Source organism: Squalius cephalus (genome assembly GCF_949319135.1).
Source record: "Squalius cephalus genome assembly, chromosome: 20".
Lineage (NCBI taxonomy): Eukaryota > Metazoa > Chordata > Actinopteri > Cypriniformes > Leuciscidae > Squalius > Squalius cephalus.
In genome coordinates, this window is record NC_137141.1 from 14,990,041 (window position 1) to 15,007,065 (window position 17,025).

Sequence of the window (17,025 nt, forward strand, 5' to 3'; positions counted from 1 at the left end):
GTTGTATTTAAGCAGCTACCTGACGCTACCAGTATGCGCTCACAGTGTGATGCGTTTTTGTTCAGGTGCCCAACAGATGTCTCAGGATTATTGCATGTTGGCATCGCTGGCACTAACAGCTGACTGAGCATTTCTGTGTTTGTCTTAAAGAGGTAGTTCACCCAAAATAAAAATTCTGTCATTATTAACTCACTCATGCATTTCAAAACCTATATGTTGGTATTTTTCCAGAGGAACGCAAGCAGAAGCAGAAGCAAGGTGTTGAAGAGCTGTCAAGCTCCAAAAAGGAAAGAAAAACAAGTAGCTGACTTGTCTTCTGAAGCCAAATACTGAAATTTAGAAATTCATAATGGATTATTTTTACCTTTCCAAAACTTGGATCTAGCTTGTGTCCATGTCTAGAATATATATATAAAAAATAGCATTTTATTAATGTCATTGACAATAAACATACATTCTTTTGGAATGACATTCTATAATTAACATATTATTATATAATTTTGTATTTTTTTATTGTGCAGGTTAATGACAAGTTTTACTATATATATATATATATATATACACACACACACACACACACACACATAATGTATAGTTAGCACATAGTATCATCATTTAACCATCATTTTTTTCTGTCATGACACACTTCGTTATAAATCATAAAATGGCACCACTTAATTTATATTCCCATTAAATTCAGCCATGAATAAACACAAAGTATAAAACAAATGCAGGGTACGTTTCCAATGGATTTCGAAATATGTACTGAATGTTTTGAAGTAAACACCAGCATTTTAGATGTCTGCTTTTATATTTAGAAGCATGAAAGGAACATGTCTTTGTTTTTTCCTCCTTTCCTCTGTCTGTGGTGAAGATATTTATAAAGAGGGACCAATGCCTGGTTCTCTACCACAATTTGTTCTGTAACTGTTGATTTTTGCATCCATCCTGTTTCCTCAAGTGTAAAATGGCCATCTGTGCAGAAGCCTTTAAAGATCCCGGGCTCCTCTCCAGGGGACGTGCTGACCGGCCATATAAGCAAGTATCTGCACCAGATTGCTTTATTATTTGAGAATTGGTGAGCATAAATAACATCTAAAAGGTCAAATGAAGCTAGTTTAAATCAAAACTAAAACTCCTGCAAAACTGCAAGCTTGTGGGTTTGTAGTCTGCTTAGCCATGAAATGTCAAAATATTGAATGTCCCAAGAGGCAGCTATCAAAGAAGGGAGGGATCCTAAAGTAAACCCAGAGTCCACCCAAATGACCATCGGCCCGGCCCTGTACACAAATGGACAGCTTTAACCGGGGGCAGAATGAGTCACAGTCAGTGTGGTCAACACATAAATACAGTGCATATTGAATATTATACACTCTTTGTTGCACACATATGCACATACTTTATGCATAATCACTTTGTTTGCCCTAATGCACAATTGCACACTAAAGCATGTGAGCACACTGTTTGTATTGTATGTCACATCCTGTCTGGGTTAGTTCCTCATTTTGTTAGGTACCATTAATAATTTTTTTTTTTTGTTTCATTGTGACATTATTTTAGAAACAATTTACCACATTTCGCAACAATTCTCATTACCATGCAAAAATAAATCTCATTTTCATTACAGGAATGTGAAATATTTATATATCATAGTGGTATATATTTGTTCTATTGCCTTTAATTTTTGCTGATTAAAATTAAAAGAACACCATTAGAATCACTATTTATATCTCAAATCAAAGCAATTGTGAAATGTGCGAATGCATAAAGGTCATGTCAATTTGAGAAATAATGTTATACACAGTATATATATATATATATATATATATATATATATATATATATATATATATATATATATAAATATATATCCCTTTGGCTAATTTGGCCTATGAATAATGCTTATGAACACTCTCTATAGACACTAGATATATATTTAGATACAAATAGATAGTTTGTCACATTAATCTATATTTAATCTTTGTTTAAACTCCACTTAAAGCCAGCTAGGAAGAGAGTAGCAAGACATTTATTCAAAACAGGAATGGAAGCAGAAGACTTCATGCAACAGTGATTCACTTTGACATATCGCAGTCTGTTCGGTATATATTATGATTAACATGTATAATATTTGAGGTGTTTTTCTCATTTATTTTTTCATGTCCACAAACTAAACAGTCTGGTCTAAGAATTTGTCCACATAAGGGGGCTTGTCTGGAGAGCACCATCATGTCCTGAAGTGGTGTGTAGCCTGGGTTTGTCAGGCTGCCAGTTCCACACCATGCTTGGGCTAGAAGCAGACAGAGCTGAGCCAACCCAGTACAGTGGGTGTAAAATACATGTCGACTTGTTTATTATATAGTTTGTTCTCTGGCACCCATGTCGAGGACTATAGTATGCAAAGCTCATTTCAGCCGAGTCATAAGACATACAGCCTCAATGAATCTATATGAAGCATGAACGAACATGGTTGAAAAGAATAGTTTATTTTTATTTATGCCTAGGCTTTGGCTTGTACTTGTATGTCTGTTATTTGCAGAAAAAGTACAACATATTTCAAAAACCAAACAAAAAACATTAATGCCAAAATTATTTTATTTGAAATTTGATATTAAAACTTTGATTCAGCAATTAAAATGATCAAAAGTGAGAGTAAAGCCATTTATAATGTTGCAAAATATATATATATTTTTTTTAATAAATGCTGTTCTTTTGAACTTCATATTCATCAAATTATCATGGTTTCCTAAAAATGTTAACTGTTTTTATCACTGAGGATAATAATAAATGTTTCTTGAGCAGCAAATCAGCATATTAGAATGATTTCTGAAGGATCATGTGACACTGAAGACTGGAGTAATAATGCTGAAAATTCAGCTTTGCCATCACAGGAATAAATTACATCATAAAATAGATTGAAATAGAAAACTTGAGCTATTTGAAATTGTCCTACAGGTATATTTTCAATTTTACAGTATCATCCCAACTACTGTATATTGTGGTGTATAGAAGTGCATTGTAGGCCTATGTACAGTTGTTGTGGTTTCCTGTTGGTGTTTGTGGCTAGCTTAGCTTACGCCATATATTCTCAGTAATTTGTCCTAGTAATTGCCTTGCTGTCCAGTAATTACAGTCTTTATTGTAAGCAACCTAGTAAGGCAGCATCTGCTGGGAGAATAAATGCAGTGCAAATGGGAATAGGTGTGAATAATAGTCTGTTGTTCAGTGACCGCTTTCACCATGACAGGAAATGTGTGTCAGCTCTCCTGTCGGCCTGCGCAGAAACTCGGACCCCGTTAGACGTTTCTGGCATGAATGGCAAACGCATCCTTTGTCAACTCTGATTTTTTCATGCGTTGCTTCCATCTGGGAGCATAAAGAACAACATTAGCATTGCTGTTTGGGTTAATACTGAATATTCAAGATGCTCTTTTTACATGTTAAATGGCTTCATTTAGAGTGCGTCTCACCAAGGCATGCTTGTGTCTTAGAGTTTCCACCTTGGCTAGGCTCATCTCCAGACCTCTCATTCTTTTGTCATGCACCGTTCCTCTCATTGATTCACACAGGAACCGCAGGACCAGTTTGAGAGACCAGGAGCCCGGCAGCACCCTCAACACACTGATTAAATCAAAAGACGCTGCATTTTGGTTCAGCAGGTCCACGGCTGCGATCACATGATGAGTGGACTCGAGGTAGATCTGAAGCAGGGTGAGGAACATTCCCTGTGTGAACTTCCCGTCTCGTCCAGCAGAGGTCCTCCAACAGTAGCTTACGGCAGCCTGCTGGTCTTTTTCTTCATAGACCAAAACCTGCAGGGCCTTTTTGTGTTTACCAGATTTCCCAAGCAAAATTGCTTTCTCCACATGAAGAGACGAGGATGTTATTTGCTCTGTGACAATAAAGTGTATAGCAGTTTATTACATCCATGGACTCTTTGCATAAGGAACTGAAAACATAATTTAATGTACACTCTCAGAAAAAAGTTACAAAAGCTGTCACTTACAAAAATTACATCTTTTTACCTTATTTACTCCTAAAGGGTACTGCCCCTGTGACCGCTTTTCTACATTTTTCCTGACAGTGTATCAAAGGTCTTAATCTGCATGTTTTGTGCTCACCATATATAGTATCAGCATTATATAAAGAAGATTGCCAGAGTAACATCTGTAGTTTATGTCTCATCTCTTCCCTGCCGGTTTCATTACTGTAGTCAACCTCGGTTGACTGCAGTATCCATTTGATGTATGATGAGATGAGCATGGCATGATGCTTTTCCTCCTGGGAATTGAAAATGTGCTTCTTAAATGGAATTTAAACTGACATTAAAGGAGTCATGTCATTCATTTTGTCACTGAGGTCCAATTATAATGTCTTTTGCATTGTAATGTTTCACAATTATTTTTCACCCTCTTACTGACATACGTGGACCTTGTGTAAGGCTGGGCAAGGCTTGGTCCCCGACCCAAATAGCACCCTAAACACATGGGCACACTTCTGAAACCCAAAATGAAAAATGGGACATAGACTTGTGGACTCTTGTGGACACAATCAAGTGCACATGAGATATGCCATTTGGGACAGGGCCTTAGCCTTCCCCTGGCCATGGACTTGAGACTAGCGTGGAATTATCCAACGCTATCTCACGACCAATTCGTACGAATTTGTACGAGTGATAAAAAAGTGGCTAATTCGTATGAATTCGTACGACCTCACTCGTACGAATTTGTACGATTTGTCTAAGCCCACGTGATGGGTAGGTTTAGGGGCGGGGTCAGGGGTAGGTCATTCGTATGAATTCATACGAATTGGGCAATTCGTAAAATATGTACGATTTAGCAAAAATCGTACGAATTCGTACGAGTGAGGTCGTATGAATTCGTACGAATTAGCCACCTCGTAGAATTCGTACGAATTGCCGTGAGATCAGGCTGAATTATCTTACTCAAAACATTGCCTGCTGTTGCTTCTGAATGCTTTTCAAGGGACAAGCTGCCCATAACTGCTGGTCTAGGATCAGTTTTCTTCATAATAATAGCAAATTGGCTAAACATATTTGACAAATACGCTCTGGAGAACGTCAAAGGTTTCTAATTACAACGTGATTTTGCAGCGTTGTGCAATCACAAACATATCTGTCGATTTCTTGAACGCAATGGCCAATCAGACATGTTAGGTTTAGCACTGAACCAAAACTCTGGTGTTTTGAGCGGTGAGTGGATTCTGAGTTCTGCACGCTCACAAATCCTCTCTTTATAATCAACAATTATGTAAATAAGAGATTCATTGTGGAGCCAGCTTCATTGATTATAACAGAATTTTGTGAGATCGCGATGAACTAAGATGAGTGACAACTTTTTAGGGATCAGTCTGCTTGCTTTTCTGTTAAAATTAACAGTGATTTGTGAACAAATAACAATTTATCTGGAGAGTTTATGCTGGGATATGTAGGTTGTTGCTAGGCGAAACGTAACTTGAAACTATTTCAAGGAAATCTATTTAAATGTGTTTTTAAAGGGGAAGCGCATCTCCTTAGCCTTACACACGTCTACATTTTGCTGCTGTGCCTTTAAGAAAACATCGCGTGTCATTTAATGAGAAGTTTTACACTTTTTCAGACATTTAACTCTTAAATCACACCAAGAACAATAACTATAAAGATAGCTATAACGATAACTATATTAGCATCCACACCAACGCACAACATCACTCTGTTTATTATAAGCACAATATTCAGTTCTGTCGTCTACTGCTTTAAATGCTCAAGCTCTTTAAAGTAGGATAAATTCTGATTGGCTGTCAATGTTTTTTATTCATCAGCTTGAATAAAGTTGTGAAAGTGATTCAAGCAATGTTGTTTCTCTGTGCCAGTTTTGTTCGTTGTGATGTGGACTTTTAAAACTATATTTTTATTGTTGTAGTTATGGTCCCTGGTGTGAATGGGCCTTTATCATTGGTTCATCCAAATTCTAGAGTTCTATCTGTTTTGTAACCATGGTGATTTCTGTTTGCAACTTGTTAGTCTTTAATTTAAGACTTAACTTTCTGTAATACATTCATGAGACTTCGAAATAATAGCATTTATCCTGCTTTCTCCTTATTACGTCACTGTGAACGACCGGGTGAAGTTTCTGATCGCCCAGTGCTGATGTGTAAAACGTGGACATGGTCATGTGTTTATGCGATGCCACAGAATTGCAGAAGTTCAGAATAAGTTTGTTTGCAACTTAGTTTCAATAAACCTCTTTTTGGACTGAGGAGGAAGCGTTTTGTTATGAATGTTAAAAAAAAATTATACCAGTGTTGTTTTCATTAACTACATCTTAAAACTATTATACACATTTCTGTTAAGTGAAATAAAGCTTAAATAAAATAAAAATATTATATGAAAAACTTATTTTAGTTAGTTGCCATTGCAACATGTCTAATTTTCATTAAGTTAAAGTACTAAAATAACAAACTGATATAAAAGCAAAGCGAAATATATATATATATATATATATATATATATATATATATATATATATATATATATATATATATATATATATATATATATACATACATATTTTTTAAAACTATTAAAAATGACAAAAGCACATAACACAATTACTAAAAATGTAGGCTAACTAAAATTAAAACTGAAAAAATAATTAAGTAATACAATCTAATTTTAGATATTAATAGATATAATAACACTATATAGAAACACTGTTTCATATATATAAGCTTTTTGTAATTCAATGTAAATCTGATGATCCTCATGATCCTACAAATCCTCATCAGGCTGCAAGCAGAATAGTACCTTGCTGTGTAATTCATTGACTAAAAATTCCAAGTAAAGAATCATGGCAGCTGCGTAGTTGTTGAGAATGGTAAGGACTTCCTCCGGTGCAAACATAATGTGGCTGCTTGCATGCATCTTTGTAAAGATCCGTATCCCAGCCTGTATTAAAATAAAGAGCATGATTTAGAAGCATTTCAAACACATTGCTGGCAATGCAATAAATCAAATACTGTTCAAAATGCTGTTTTTTTTTTTTTTTTTTTTTTTTTAAAGAAATCAATACTTTCATTAAGCAAGGACACACTCAGTTGATCAAAAGTGATAGTAAAGACTTTTACATTGTTACAAAAATATCTATTTTAGATAAATTGCTGTTCTACAGCTTGTTTGTTCAAATTCTAGGAACATAATGTTGTTTCTTTTATATTGCCATGCCAGGGGCAAAAGAGTAAACTACACTAAATGAAATCTGTATAACTCTGCCCTCTGCTGTTGATAAACAGTATATACTTGCCTCTTGGTCTCTCTGAAGAACCCAATCTACAAACTTCCAGATGATGGGTTTATGTTTCAGATTTGAGAGAGTATTAACTATATGTTGGAAGACACTGATGTGTAAGGGTTCTTCGCTCTGGTCCTCCACAATTTTAACCCAGGTCTGAAAAATAAAAGAACTCATTTACTTTCCTTCCTGATTTATCTATACTCGTCGCTCTTGATCTTTCAGTATGATTCAAAGATACCTGAATTGCATTAAAGTGCTGGCCTTGGCTTTGATAGAGCAATCCAAGTGTGAAAAACCTGAAATGGCAGGAAATTAGTTTGGCTCTTAAGTGCACTAGATAGAAAATAACCTGTAAACGCTGAAGTAGCCTTAAATGATGAGCGCAAACCTTTTGTGTTGTTCCAAGTCAGGCACACACATTTGGAGGTTACAGTCATTCTGCGAAGACACGAGCTGGTCCAGTTTTTCATATTCTGCTTGTTCCAAATACAGCTTAAAGAGCGCAGAGTCAATGTCCTGAGGACATATTTGGCCCTGTCCTGTTGGCCTGACTTCTCTCAAGAAGTCATCCAAAAAGCTTAGGTATTGCTGAAATGTCGGCCAGTCGTCTCGACTTAACGTCCACAGGTCCTTGGCATTGCTGACTGCTGTTGTCTGAGGTGTAAAGTCTTCACTCACAACAGGCATAGCTGGATAAAGGCTAATGATTTCCCTTGGGTCTAGTTCACCTTTACTGGAAAATAAAAGATTACACAGGGAACAAAAACTGGTTTCGGATTTACGGTACTTACAGTTTTCATTTAGAAATTGATAGTAAATTTCACAAATAATGAAAAAGAAACAGCAACACATTGATTTATATGTGAAATGTGAATGACTGAAATAGTATTTTCTTGTGAATGTACTCCAATAATCTGTCACAATTTAGCTGTGTGGTCATTTGCAGTATTCATTTATTTTTAAAGCAAAAGCTGTCAAATTGGTTTCCCAAATACAATTTAATGTTAAAGCATTACTTACATAAAAAGCTCCTTTGCTTCCACAAAAGCCTCTCTGTAGAATTTTATCATTCCAGATGTACAGATGACATTTTTATGTAGATCCTAAAAGTAAAGTGATGAATGACATGAAGGATTGAGCTGAGCTGTTGTTTTGTCATAACCATGTATCAGCTTCCTCTCCCATAAAAATATGTGTGTGTGTGTGTGTGTGTGTGTGTGTGTGTGTGTGTGTGTGTGTGTGTGTGTGTGTGTGTGTGTGTGTAAAATAATGTTAAAACAATATTAAAATAAATATGTATATATATATAAAATATTAAACTTAGAGCACATTTAATTCTAAAATCTTCCAGTGCATTTGATGTGAGCTCATACATTCAGTCTGTGAACTAATGCATCTTTGACCTTTGCTTAATACCGTCGTAAGATGATTTTCAATCCTAATGGAATGACATCTGTGCATCTAGTGCAAGTGCTCATATGAATTACCTTTGCTCAGTGTGTCTAAGAAGCTCAGTCACAGACCTACTTATTTTCACTGACCCCCGGCACCATTAAAGGTATTATGTGTGGTTTCTATGCTTTAAGCATTTATTCTCATATGATTTTTTTTTTCAGCTAAATGTACCAACTCATTAAACATAATCCATGAGTTAGCATATGATGAATTAATGAGATATTATTGACACCAATGGGTCAAAGAGCACGGTCCATTACCCCCTGCTGGTAGATGCTGTAACTACAGCATTAATCTGTGTTGTATCTTTATTGATGACCATTCAAAAGTAGCAGTGTATGCTGACAGTATGTATATCTATCTATCTATCTATCTATCTATCTATCTATCTATCTATCTATCTATCTATCTATCTATCTATCTATCTATCTATCTATCTATCTATCTATCTATCTGTCTATCTGTCTATCTGTCTATGTGTCTGTCTCTCATTATTTAGTGCCATTGACTGGGGGTATTGTAGACTTCCTTGATTTACACTGGCTTATAGATTACATCTGTCTAGTGTATTAAAGGAAGATAAGACATAAATCCACTCTGTTTAGTACTTTATCATCAGTCTTACCTTATACGAATCCTTTGGCAAGAGATCTTGAACCCTGTCCAGCAGTGTGAGGGCTTCATCAACTCTCTGTCTCTTAACCAGCTCTTGAATCTGATCCTCCAGCGGAACTGGTGACAGCCGGTGAATCTCTTTGTCAGCAACAACGAAAACACTTTCTTATAAAGTGAAAGAGAAGTAAAGAAGAAAGAGTTAGGAAATAATTACTGTAAAAGTGTCCCATTAAATGACTGTATAATCAAAAGTATGACAAGATAAATTATTATTAGGGGCCGTTGACACCGTTTTCAACTAAAAACTGAAAACTTTTTATGTGTTTTGGTCGTTCATTTACACGACAACGGTGTTTTGGGGTCCTGAAAAGCCAACCTTTTGAAAACAGGTTTCAAAGTGCAAGTTTTTGAATACGATGCCTTTATCGTCTCAGTGTAAACGACAAAAACACGAATGTGTGAAAACGGTGACATCATGCACATGCACATTACACGTTCATTCTATAAGCGCGTATAGTTTCTTTACTAAGTGACATCGCCAACTACTGGCCTGACAGAATAATACAGCAAATTTAGTCGTTTTCACGGATCTGTGTGAACGGGGATCGTTTTGACAACGTTGCCCTCTGTACCTGAAAAACGCGAAGGAAATTCTTTTCCATTTTAGTAGTTTACACAATACCGTTATCAACTAAAAACGGTTTTATGCGTTTTGGCCGTTCATTTACACGACAACAGAGTTTTGGGGGTCTGAAAACTTTTGAAAACAGTGTGCAAGTTTTTTAAAACGATATGTAATCGTGTAAACTACAAAAATGCGAATTTGTGAAAACAGTGAGTTACTGTAATGCCCATGTGACATCGCCAACTACTGGCCTGGCATGATTAATATAGCATTTTTAGTTGTTTTCCCAGATCCAAGCAGAACTTAAATATACGAGCAATGAAGAACAATTATGGCGCCTCTGAACTGACTGATGAATGATTTTTGAAAGATTAATGTTGGATTGTAAAACGAACCTTCTGTTGAGACGAGAGATTTGGCACTTTGTAAAATGACAGTTTGCTTCAGCTGTTGGTCCAGAATGCTGTAGATATGAACTGTCTGATTTTGTAGAGCCAGCACATATGGGAAATGCACTGCAGCGTCCACCACTCCATCAGGCCACTGTACAGGAGGATGCTGGGAAGTACCATTCTTCATCACAAACATGCCTGCATAACATAACAAACTTTTACTTTGTTACTTTTTAATTAATTTGGCCATTATATATATATATATATATATATATATATATATATATATATATATATATATATATAAATCAGGAGTTGCTCTTTTATAGTTCAAGTGAGTTAATGGAGTTCTCACTTAAGTATGATTTATTTATTCTACAATTCCTTTGAATTAAATCCCTGAAAATAAAAGAGAATTAAAAAAGTAATAAAAATAGTACTAAATTAGGCAATCATTTAAATACATCTATATAATTGCTAAGGTACATAACAGTCAGTTAAGATAAAAAATGTAATGAGAAATGCGTTCATATTTTATATGAATAATTATATTAATTCTTTTAACTCATTTGACTTGTTTGACTCATATGAGATAAGGGTATAAAAATTCTTACCCAAACTTCCAGGCCCATTTAAAATGAATTCTCCTTTTCCACATTTGTTGGCAATGATATTTTGTTTTCCCAGGTTATGTTGGAAAAGATCTAAGGTGGTTTGGCTCTGATAATCATGGAGCAAATATCTGTCACAAGTGGCCACACACAAACACGTCCCATGCGCAGCCAGAACCACAGGCTCCTGCGGCAGAGCCACCTGTCTCACACACTCCCATCTGTCCGCACACACATTATAAATGCTCACTATTTTCCTCTTGGCCGAAGCTGCAATGAGCTCCACTGAATCAGTCTGAACCACTGACTCAGTGACATAGAAGAGTGACACATTCTGGATTTTCTTCAGGGCAGGAATGGGTTCCAGGGAGAACATGTTAAGCGCCGTGACTGAACCATCCCAGAGAACTAAGAGATGATTCAGAAAAGGGACCGCCGTCAGCTGGCCGATTGCTCCGCTCCGGCCCATCTGTCTCTTCCCCGCCTCCCGCACTGAAAGGCTTTCTTCACCGCTCACGCTATTTAGAGTGATGTACTCGATGAGTCCCTCTTTGGACCCAATATAGAGGTTTTTACCAAAACACTCCAAACATTGAATGCTGGATTTGTCTCTGCCTCTCCCTGAGGGTATTTTTTGGAAGACTAGCACAGGAGTAAAGACTTTCATGCTTATTTACTCTTAATTTAGCTCTCAGTGGCGCTTAAAAATAAATGAGAAACCTAGTAAACTGGGTAGAGAAAGAAAACAGCCTTCATTAGCTCAAAAATCTATGCTGAAAACAAAGCAAACACATAATAAAAATACAACCAATTCAAATAATATGTCCCACATATACAGTGTTTGTTAGCCACAATGCTAAATGAAACGAGTTAAGAACGGTCTCACCTCATTAGCGTAGAAGCTGTCAGTGTTAGGGACGTTTCTTTTTTGCTCAAGTGTATTTTGACCTTACCATGTGACTCTCATCCTGGGAGGAAGTTGGTGTCAGCAGTTTTACTGCTTTTACTCTGATGGCTCTGAATAGGCTGGTTGCACAATGCCAAATATCCAAGAAAGAGACACAGAGATATAAAACATTTAGTTAAAAATTCCTTGTATAACCTAGAAACAAGTTTTCCTAGAGTGAATAGTCTAAAAGTGGATTATACTGTAGTTATACAGTAATTATTAATAAATAAATCATACATTTTTGACAATTATGTTTAAATATGTCTTCTACACTTACATGAGATTAGAGGTGCGTTCACACCATGTCATGATTACCATAATTACTACTTAGAGCTGTTGGACTCAATAAATAGACAAATCCACAATATTAGTCAATGTGCAAATGCCTTTTAAGTTGACTTATCTTATTTAAACAGGGCACACATTGTCCAGCTCTTTGCTGCTTGCTACATTAAACTGTATTTTATGTATTTTCAGACATATTTTGCATTACCAATAGTCAATTATCGGAATTGCAGCAAAATATGACAAGCTACGTCACTACTATATTTGAAGCCGCCAGGCATGACGCAGCGGTGAGGTACAAGTTAGATCTCTCAAAAAATCCGGAGTTTACAAGTTGTAATTACAAGTTCTACGAGGATGTGAATTCTTTTTACAAGTCAGAATCTTAAAAATTACAGTAATTCTGACATGGCGTGAATGCACCTCTACTCATTATATTGTGCTAGTGAAACTTAAACAGAAAAGTCTCCCTGTAAAAACCTCATGAAATCAAAATGGGTATTTTGTGTCCTTGAGCGTTTTTGCTAGTATATGCCACAGCAAAATAGCCGTTTTATGCATGTAAAATGTACAGTCTTTCTATCCAAGGAAAATAAACCAAAAATATCAATGGCTGATATTGTTCCAAGAGAGTTTAGCTAAGCTTAGATGCCCACTAGATAAGCGGACGCTGAGAATCATTCCCACCTTTCACCTCATTCATAGTGGCCATTAATGTATGCATTGTAGTTGTAGTATGGGGAAGTGTGTTTATGAGTCTTTAGACTTTAAAAAACAGACAGTAGACAAGAAGAAAACATAAGTTTATTGACTAAAAGCGCACTTTGTGTGTGCTTGAACTTTTGAACTTTTCAAACATTTTCAATATTATCCCATGCTTTATGAGGACAATTGTTTCCAAATTTTCATTATTGTAAACTTATTAAACAAAACATTAAGCATCCTAATCAGCACGCGACACAGATAATTAATCTATTCATTGTTCATGTTTATTCATCATTCCATTTATGTGAGCAGAAATCCAAATCTAAATCTATTTTGCCCTCAATAGCTTTCCTGCAACAGTTGTGCTGCTGTTGTGGTTGTCTGACCCTGGAGCTCACAGCTCACTTCTCCCTTCCACAGTCGGTGCACAGGATGTCATCCCGCTGGGTGAGGAATCCACGGCCCACCAGAGACACAGAGCACTGCATACACGTGAAACACTCACTGTGCCACTGCCGCTCTTCGAACGAGATGTACTTAGCACCTGCCAAGCCTGGACACACACACACAGTTGTTTTATAGTCGAGTACGATGCTGATGAAATTTTTAATTTAAATTTAGAGGCGTATAAAAATAGCCGCCAGATGTAAAGAATGAAAACATACTAGTAATTGGCTTAGTGCAGCCCACGCACTTCTTGGCATACAGATTACTGAAGCAATCCAGGCAGTATGGGTAGTTTTCTCTCGAGGTGAAGCGCTGGCCTGCCAGTTGTCTCTTGCATCCAATGCAAGTGAAACACTCGCGGTGCCAGGGCTTATCGAGATACGTGACACCGCCAGTTGTAATGGACTACAGAATTGAAAGTGTGGATTTCAGTATAGCACAAGTGTTGGACAATATTGCATATTTAAAGGAATAATTCACTCAAAAATGAAAATTCTAACCCGATCACATGAGAAAACACAACTTTAACCACCAATTCGTTAAAACGTAAAGTAGAGTAAAATGGGTTGATGTGTCTCATTTGCAGGTAGCACTCACAAAGACAATTAAAATAACAGGCTTTATTAAACCTCCAAAAATTCAGGAGATCACATAACAAACCCCTTTCTACAATTCAATTGAGTGTATACGGGTTAATGCACATTTTAGCATTTCCATCCAGCCTTTTTTGTAAATGCGATATCCCAAAATTTGCATAAAAATAGGTGGATGGAAACATAGCAGTTTTTTTACTCATCCTCGTGTTGAACCTTGTACTGCTTGCTCATTTCAATGCAACTGCAATAAATTAGGACAAAGCTTTCATGGTTGAAGAAAAATGCAAAAGCACAATAAAGTATTATGGAAGAACATTCCATACAATTCATGCATATGTCACATCTTTTGGTGCGAAATGAGAGCTTTGTGTGAAAATTTGGCTATGTTTGTGGTGCTTTTGCATGCTTTTTGAATCTCAAAAGCCCCAGTTGCATAAAAAAATTACCAGTGCATTTTTCTTTTCTTTTTATATTCCACATTAGAAATACAGCTATACTGGTTTGGAACAGCATGATGGTAAGTGTGTCATTTTTGGCTAAACTATCAATTTAAAGAACTGTATTGTTTTTCAAATGTCTGATTCCTTGCAAGCATGTGTGACTTACTTTTTTACAAGCACAGCATTGGTAGGCGAATTGCTTCTCAAAACAAGGGACACAGAAGTAATTGTTATCTTTAGGGATGAAAGACTTGGTTCCTATTGGCTGCTGACAGCGTTGACACAGAAAGCATGTCTCATGCCAGCTGTTCCCTTTGTACTCCATTTTTCGTGATCCTAACACATGAGCAGAAGGCCACCTTTTTACACTGAGATCCTTAACATTTTATGAGATATTTTTATGAAATAAATATAGCTACAATTCTATTTTTCAAAACAGATAAAGATACAAAGCGTTTTACCTGGCATGATAGTCTTCTTGCAGGTGCTGCACTTGGAAGAATACTCATGAGAATAGCACTCGGTGCAAAGCATAAGGTCATCTTTAGCAGAAAATGGTTTTTCCACCAATGATCGACTGCATTTGGCGCACTTGAAGCAGTTTTCATGCCAGTGCCGGTCCTTGTAGGAAAGGTCCTTCATTATGCATGCAGAGAAAGTCTGGTTAGAAGCTTGCAAATCTGTTCTGACTTTCTGTCACTCATTTTAAGTCTTTATTAATTGCTCTCACAAACTTTTGGTTCAGTTGCATTCAAAAGAATTTGTTTAATGTAATTAATTGAATTTTCAATACTGTAAATGTGTGAATCGTGATGGCGGTAATTGTTTTCTAATGCTTACCTTACAGTTGCACCCAATCGGCAAAGTACACACCTCACAGCAGTTCGCAAACAGATTCTCATAGCATTTTGTGCAATATTGTGTGTCCTCCTTAAGGATGTATTTCTTTCCCAGCAAAGTGTCCTTGCAGTAATGGCAGTCAAATCGTTCTGTAGACATCGTTGTTTATGTCTTAAAAGCAGTAAACAGAACCGTACATTTTTTTACAACATATCAGGCTAAAGCAATCAGAGAGGTGTCATCCACAAAATACGAACGAAACTTAAAATAGACGCAAGAAGCTAAAATGATGGCCTCTGCAAACTAGGTTCCTTCTGTAGCTTCTTAAACCACCTTGAAGATATCAGAAGAGCAGACGGCCATTTGTAATAGTGAGTAAAACTCACCTTCAGTTTCTCAATGAGCTTCTGAGGGGCTGCAGGGAGAGACGGCCAGTGATTGAGTGGATGCATTAAAATGACCCTCTATAAATACGATTGCTCTTATTAGCTGAAATCCCTGGGGAGATTGGTCCAGTTGCTTATCTCTGCACCTTTTATGGGAGTCCAATCCTAACACATGCCTTATGGTCAAGATGATAAGTGAATGGTGCCAGTGAAATGTTATTCCCTTTGTGTACTTTTAAATCAGTGGTTGGACTCTGAGACCTTTGGACAAGTACTTTTCTTTACATATCCTGTAAGACCTACAGGAATCATAATTTTAGCCAAATGAATTTGTGTCAAATGAATCTTTAACACAGTTACAATATTGTGTCTCACATATCAGTGAAATTAGCGATTGCTCTGACCTCAGATACCTGATATCTTACAGTATCCACATCTGAGCCCTCAAGCAACTGCCGAAGGCTTAAAGAGAGTTGAAAGTAAATGTTGCAGTGGTTGCCAAGCTTCTCTGTTACCACTAAAATTGCTTTGGGTTGATTGGGTCTCTGTTTACAAGAAATATGAAGCAAAACTTGGTTTCACACAGGGGGTTTCTGTTTCTGTTAAATGCCTTACAATTTCATCTAGAGTTGGTTCTTGAGTTGGGGTATAGATGGATATGTTCCATCATTCTAAATTCAATGTGTTTTTTAAATAGGTTTTTGGTTAAATGGTCTGTGGTTAACACAAGCACACGATATTTGCACATTTTATTCTACATAAAATACATGCCCTCTAGTATATTTTTTTAAGCTTTTACAAAAGTGGTTGCTAACAAGTGGCTAAATGGGACTACAGAGGTCATCTGGAACATTAAACATCATTATAGTGTTTACAAAAATGCTCTCTTGCCAACTATTCTAACTCTTAAAGGGGGGGTGAAATGCTATTTCATGCATACTGAGTTTTTTACACTGGTAAAGAGTTGGATTCCCATGCTAAACATGGACAAAGTTTCAAAAACTAAGTTGTACGTTTGAAGGAGTATTTTTGTTCCAAAAATACTCCTTCCGGTTTGTCACAAGTTTCGGAAAGTTTTTTTCGAGTATGGCTCTGTCTTACGTAAGATAGGGCGGAATTTCCTTATATGGGTCCTAAGGGCACTTCTCCGGTAAGATCGCGCCGCGCGCGCACTCGTAGACTAGAGCAAGAGAGTGAAAGCAGTTCGCCATCAAAGCGCCCTGCCCGGCTTTTGGGAAGTCAATGTCACCAAAGAAGTGTGTTTTTGGTTGCCAGGGCAAGACAACCCTGCACAGATTCCCAAAGAACCCAGCGTTAAGGAACCCGTGGATGGAGTTTGTTTTCCTGAGCATAAACGGAGTTGTGTAAGACTGTTGTTCCCTGCATT

The 17,025-nt window shown here is 36.7% G+C and overlaps 2 protein-coding genes across 3 annotated transcripts; both read right to left on the bottom strand.

Annotated features, from left to right (window-relative positions):
- Window positions 1-2,468: 2,468 nt before the first annotated feature.
- Window positions 2,469-11,946, bottom strand: LOC307148623 (transforming growth factor-beta receptor-associated protein 1). Its single transcript, XM_079854287.1, has 11 exons — window positions 10,994-11,946; window positions 10,383-10,577; window positions 9,373-9,527; window positions 8,313-8,395; window positions 7,681-8,025; window positions 7,531-7,588; window positions 7,302-7,445; window positions 6,806-6,946; window positions 4,122-4,281; window positions 3,471-3,892; window positions 2,469-3,366 (listed from the first exon to the last, which is right to left on the bottom strand). The coding sequence occupies exons 1-11, from the start codon at window positions 11,655-11,657 to the stop codon at window positions 3,223-3,225; spliced, it is 2,511 nt and encodes an 836-aa protein (XP_079710413.1). The 5' UTR covers window positions 11,658-11,946; the 3' UTR covers window positions 2,469-3,222.
- Window positions 11,947-13,009: 1,063 nt separating this feature from the next.
- Window positions 13,010-15,692, bottom strand: fhl5 (four and a half LIM domains 5). 2 transcript variants are annotated; one of them, XM_079854318.1, is made up of 6 exons: window positions 15,639-15,692; window positions 15,253-15,423; window positions 14,874-15,048; window positions 14,579-14,748; window positions 13,595-13,781; window positions 13,010-13,482 (listed from the first exon to the last, which is right to left on the bottom strand). In XM_079854318.1, the coding sequence occupies exons 2-6, from the start codon at window positions 15,409-15,411 to the stop codon at window positions 13,331-13,333; spliced, it is 843 nt and encodes a 280-aa protein (XP_079710444.1). In that variant the 5' UTR covers window positions 15,412-15,423; window positions 15,639-15,692; the 3' UTR covers window positions 13,010-13,330. The 2 variants fall into 2 exon arrangements, with proteins under 2 accessions (XP_079710444.1, XP_079710445.1); XM_079854319.1 differs by having other exon boundaries at window positions 15,253-15,661.
- Window positions 15,693-17,025: the final 1,333 nt, after the last annotated feature.

Coding starts and splice junctions, on each gene's coding strand:
- fhl5 (XM_079854318.1), bottom strand. CDS start 15,411: ATGTCTACAGAACGATTTGACTGCCATTACTGCAAGGACACTTTGCTG. Junction 15,049..15,252: donor CGATTGGGTGCAACTGTAAG/GTAAGCATTAGA, acceptor TGCATAATGAAG/GACCTTTCCTACAAGGACCG. Junction 13,483..13,594: donor CTGCACTAAGCCAATTACTA/GTATGTTTTCAT, acceptor GTGTGTGTCCAG/GCTTGGCAGGTGCTAAGTAC.
- LOC307148623 (XM_079854287.1), bottom strand. CDS start 11,657: ATGAAAGTCTTTACTCCTGTGCTAGTCTTCCAAAAAATACCCTCAGGG. Junction 3,893..4,121: donor TAATGCTGATACTATATATG/GTGAGCACAAAA, acceptor TTATTGTCACAG/AGCAAATAACATCCTCGTCT. Junction 3,367..3,470: donor TAAGACACAAGCATGCCTTG/GTGAGACGCACT, acceptor TTATGCTCCCAG/ATGGAAGCAACGCATGAAAA.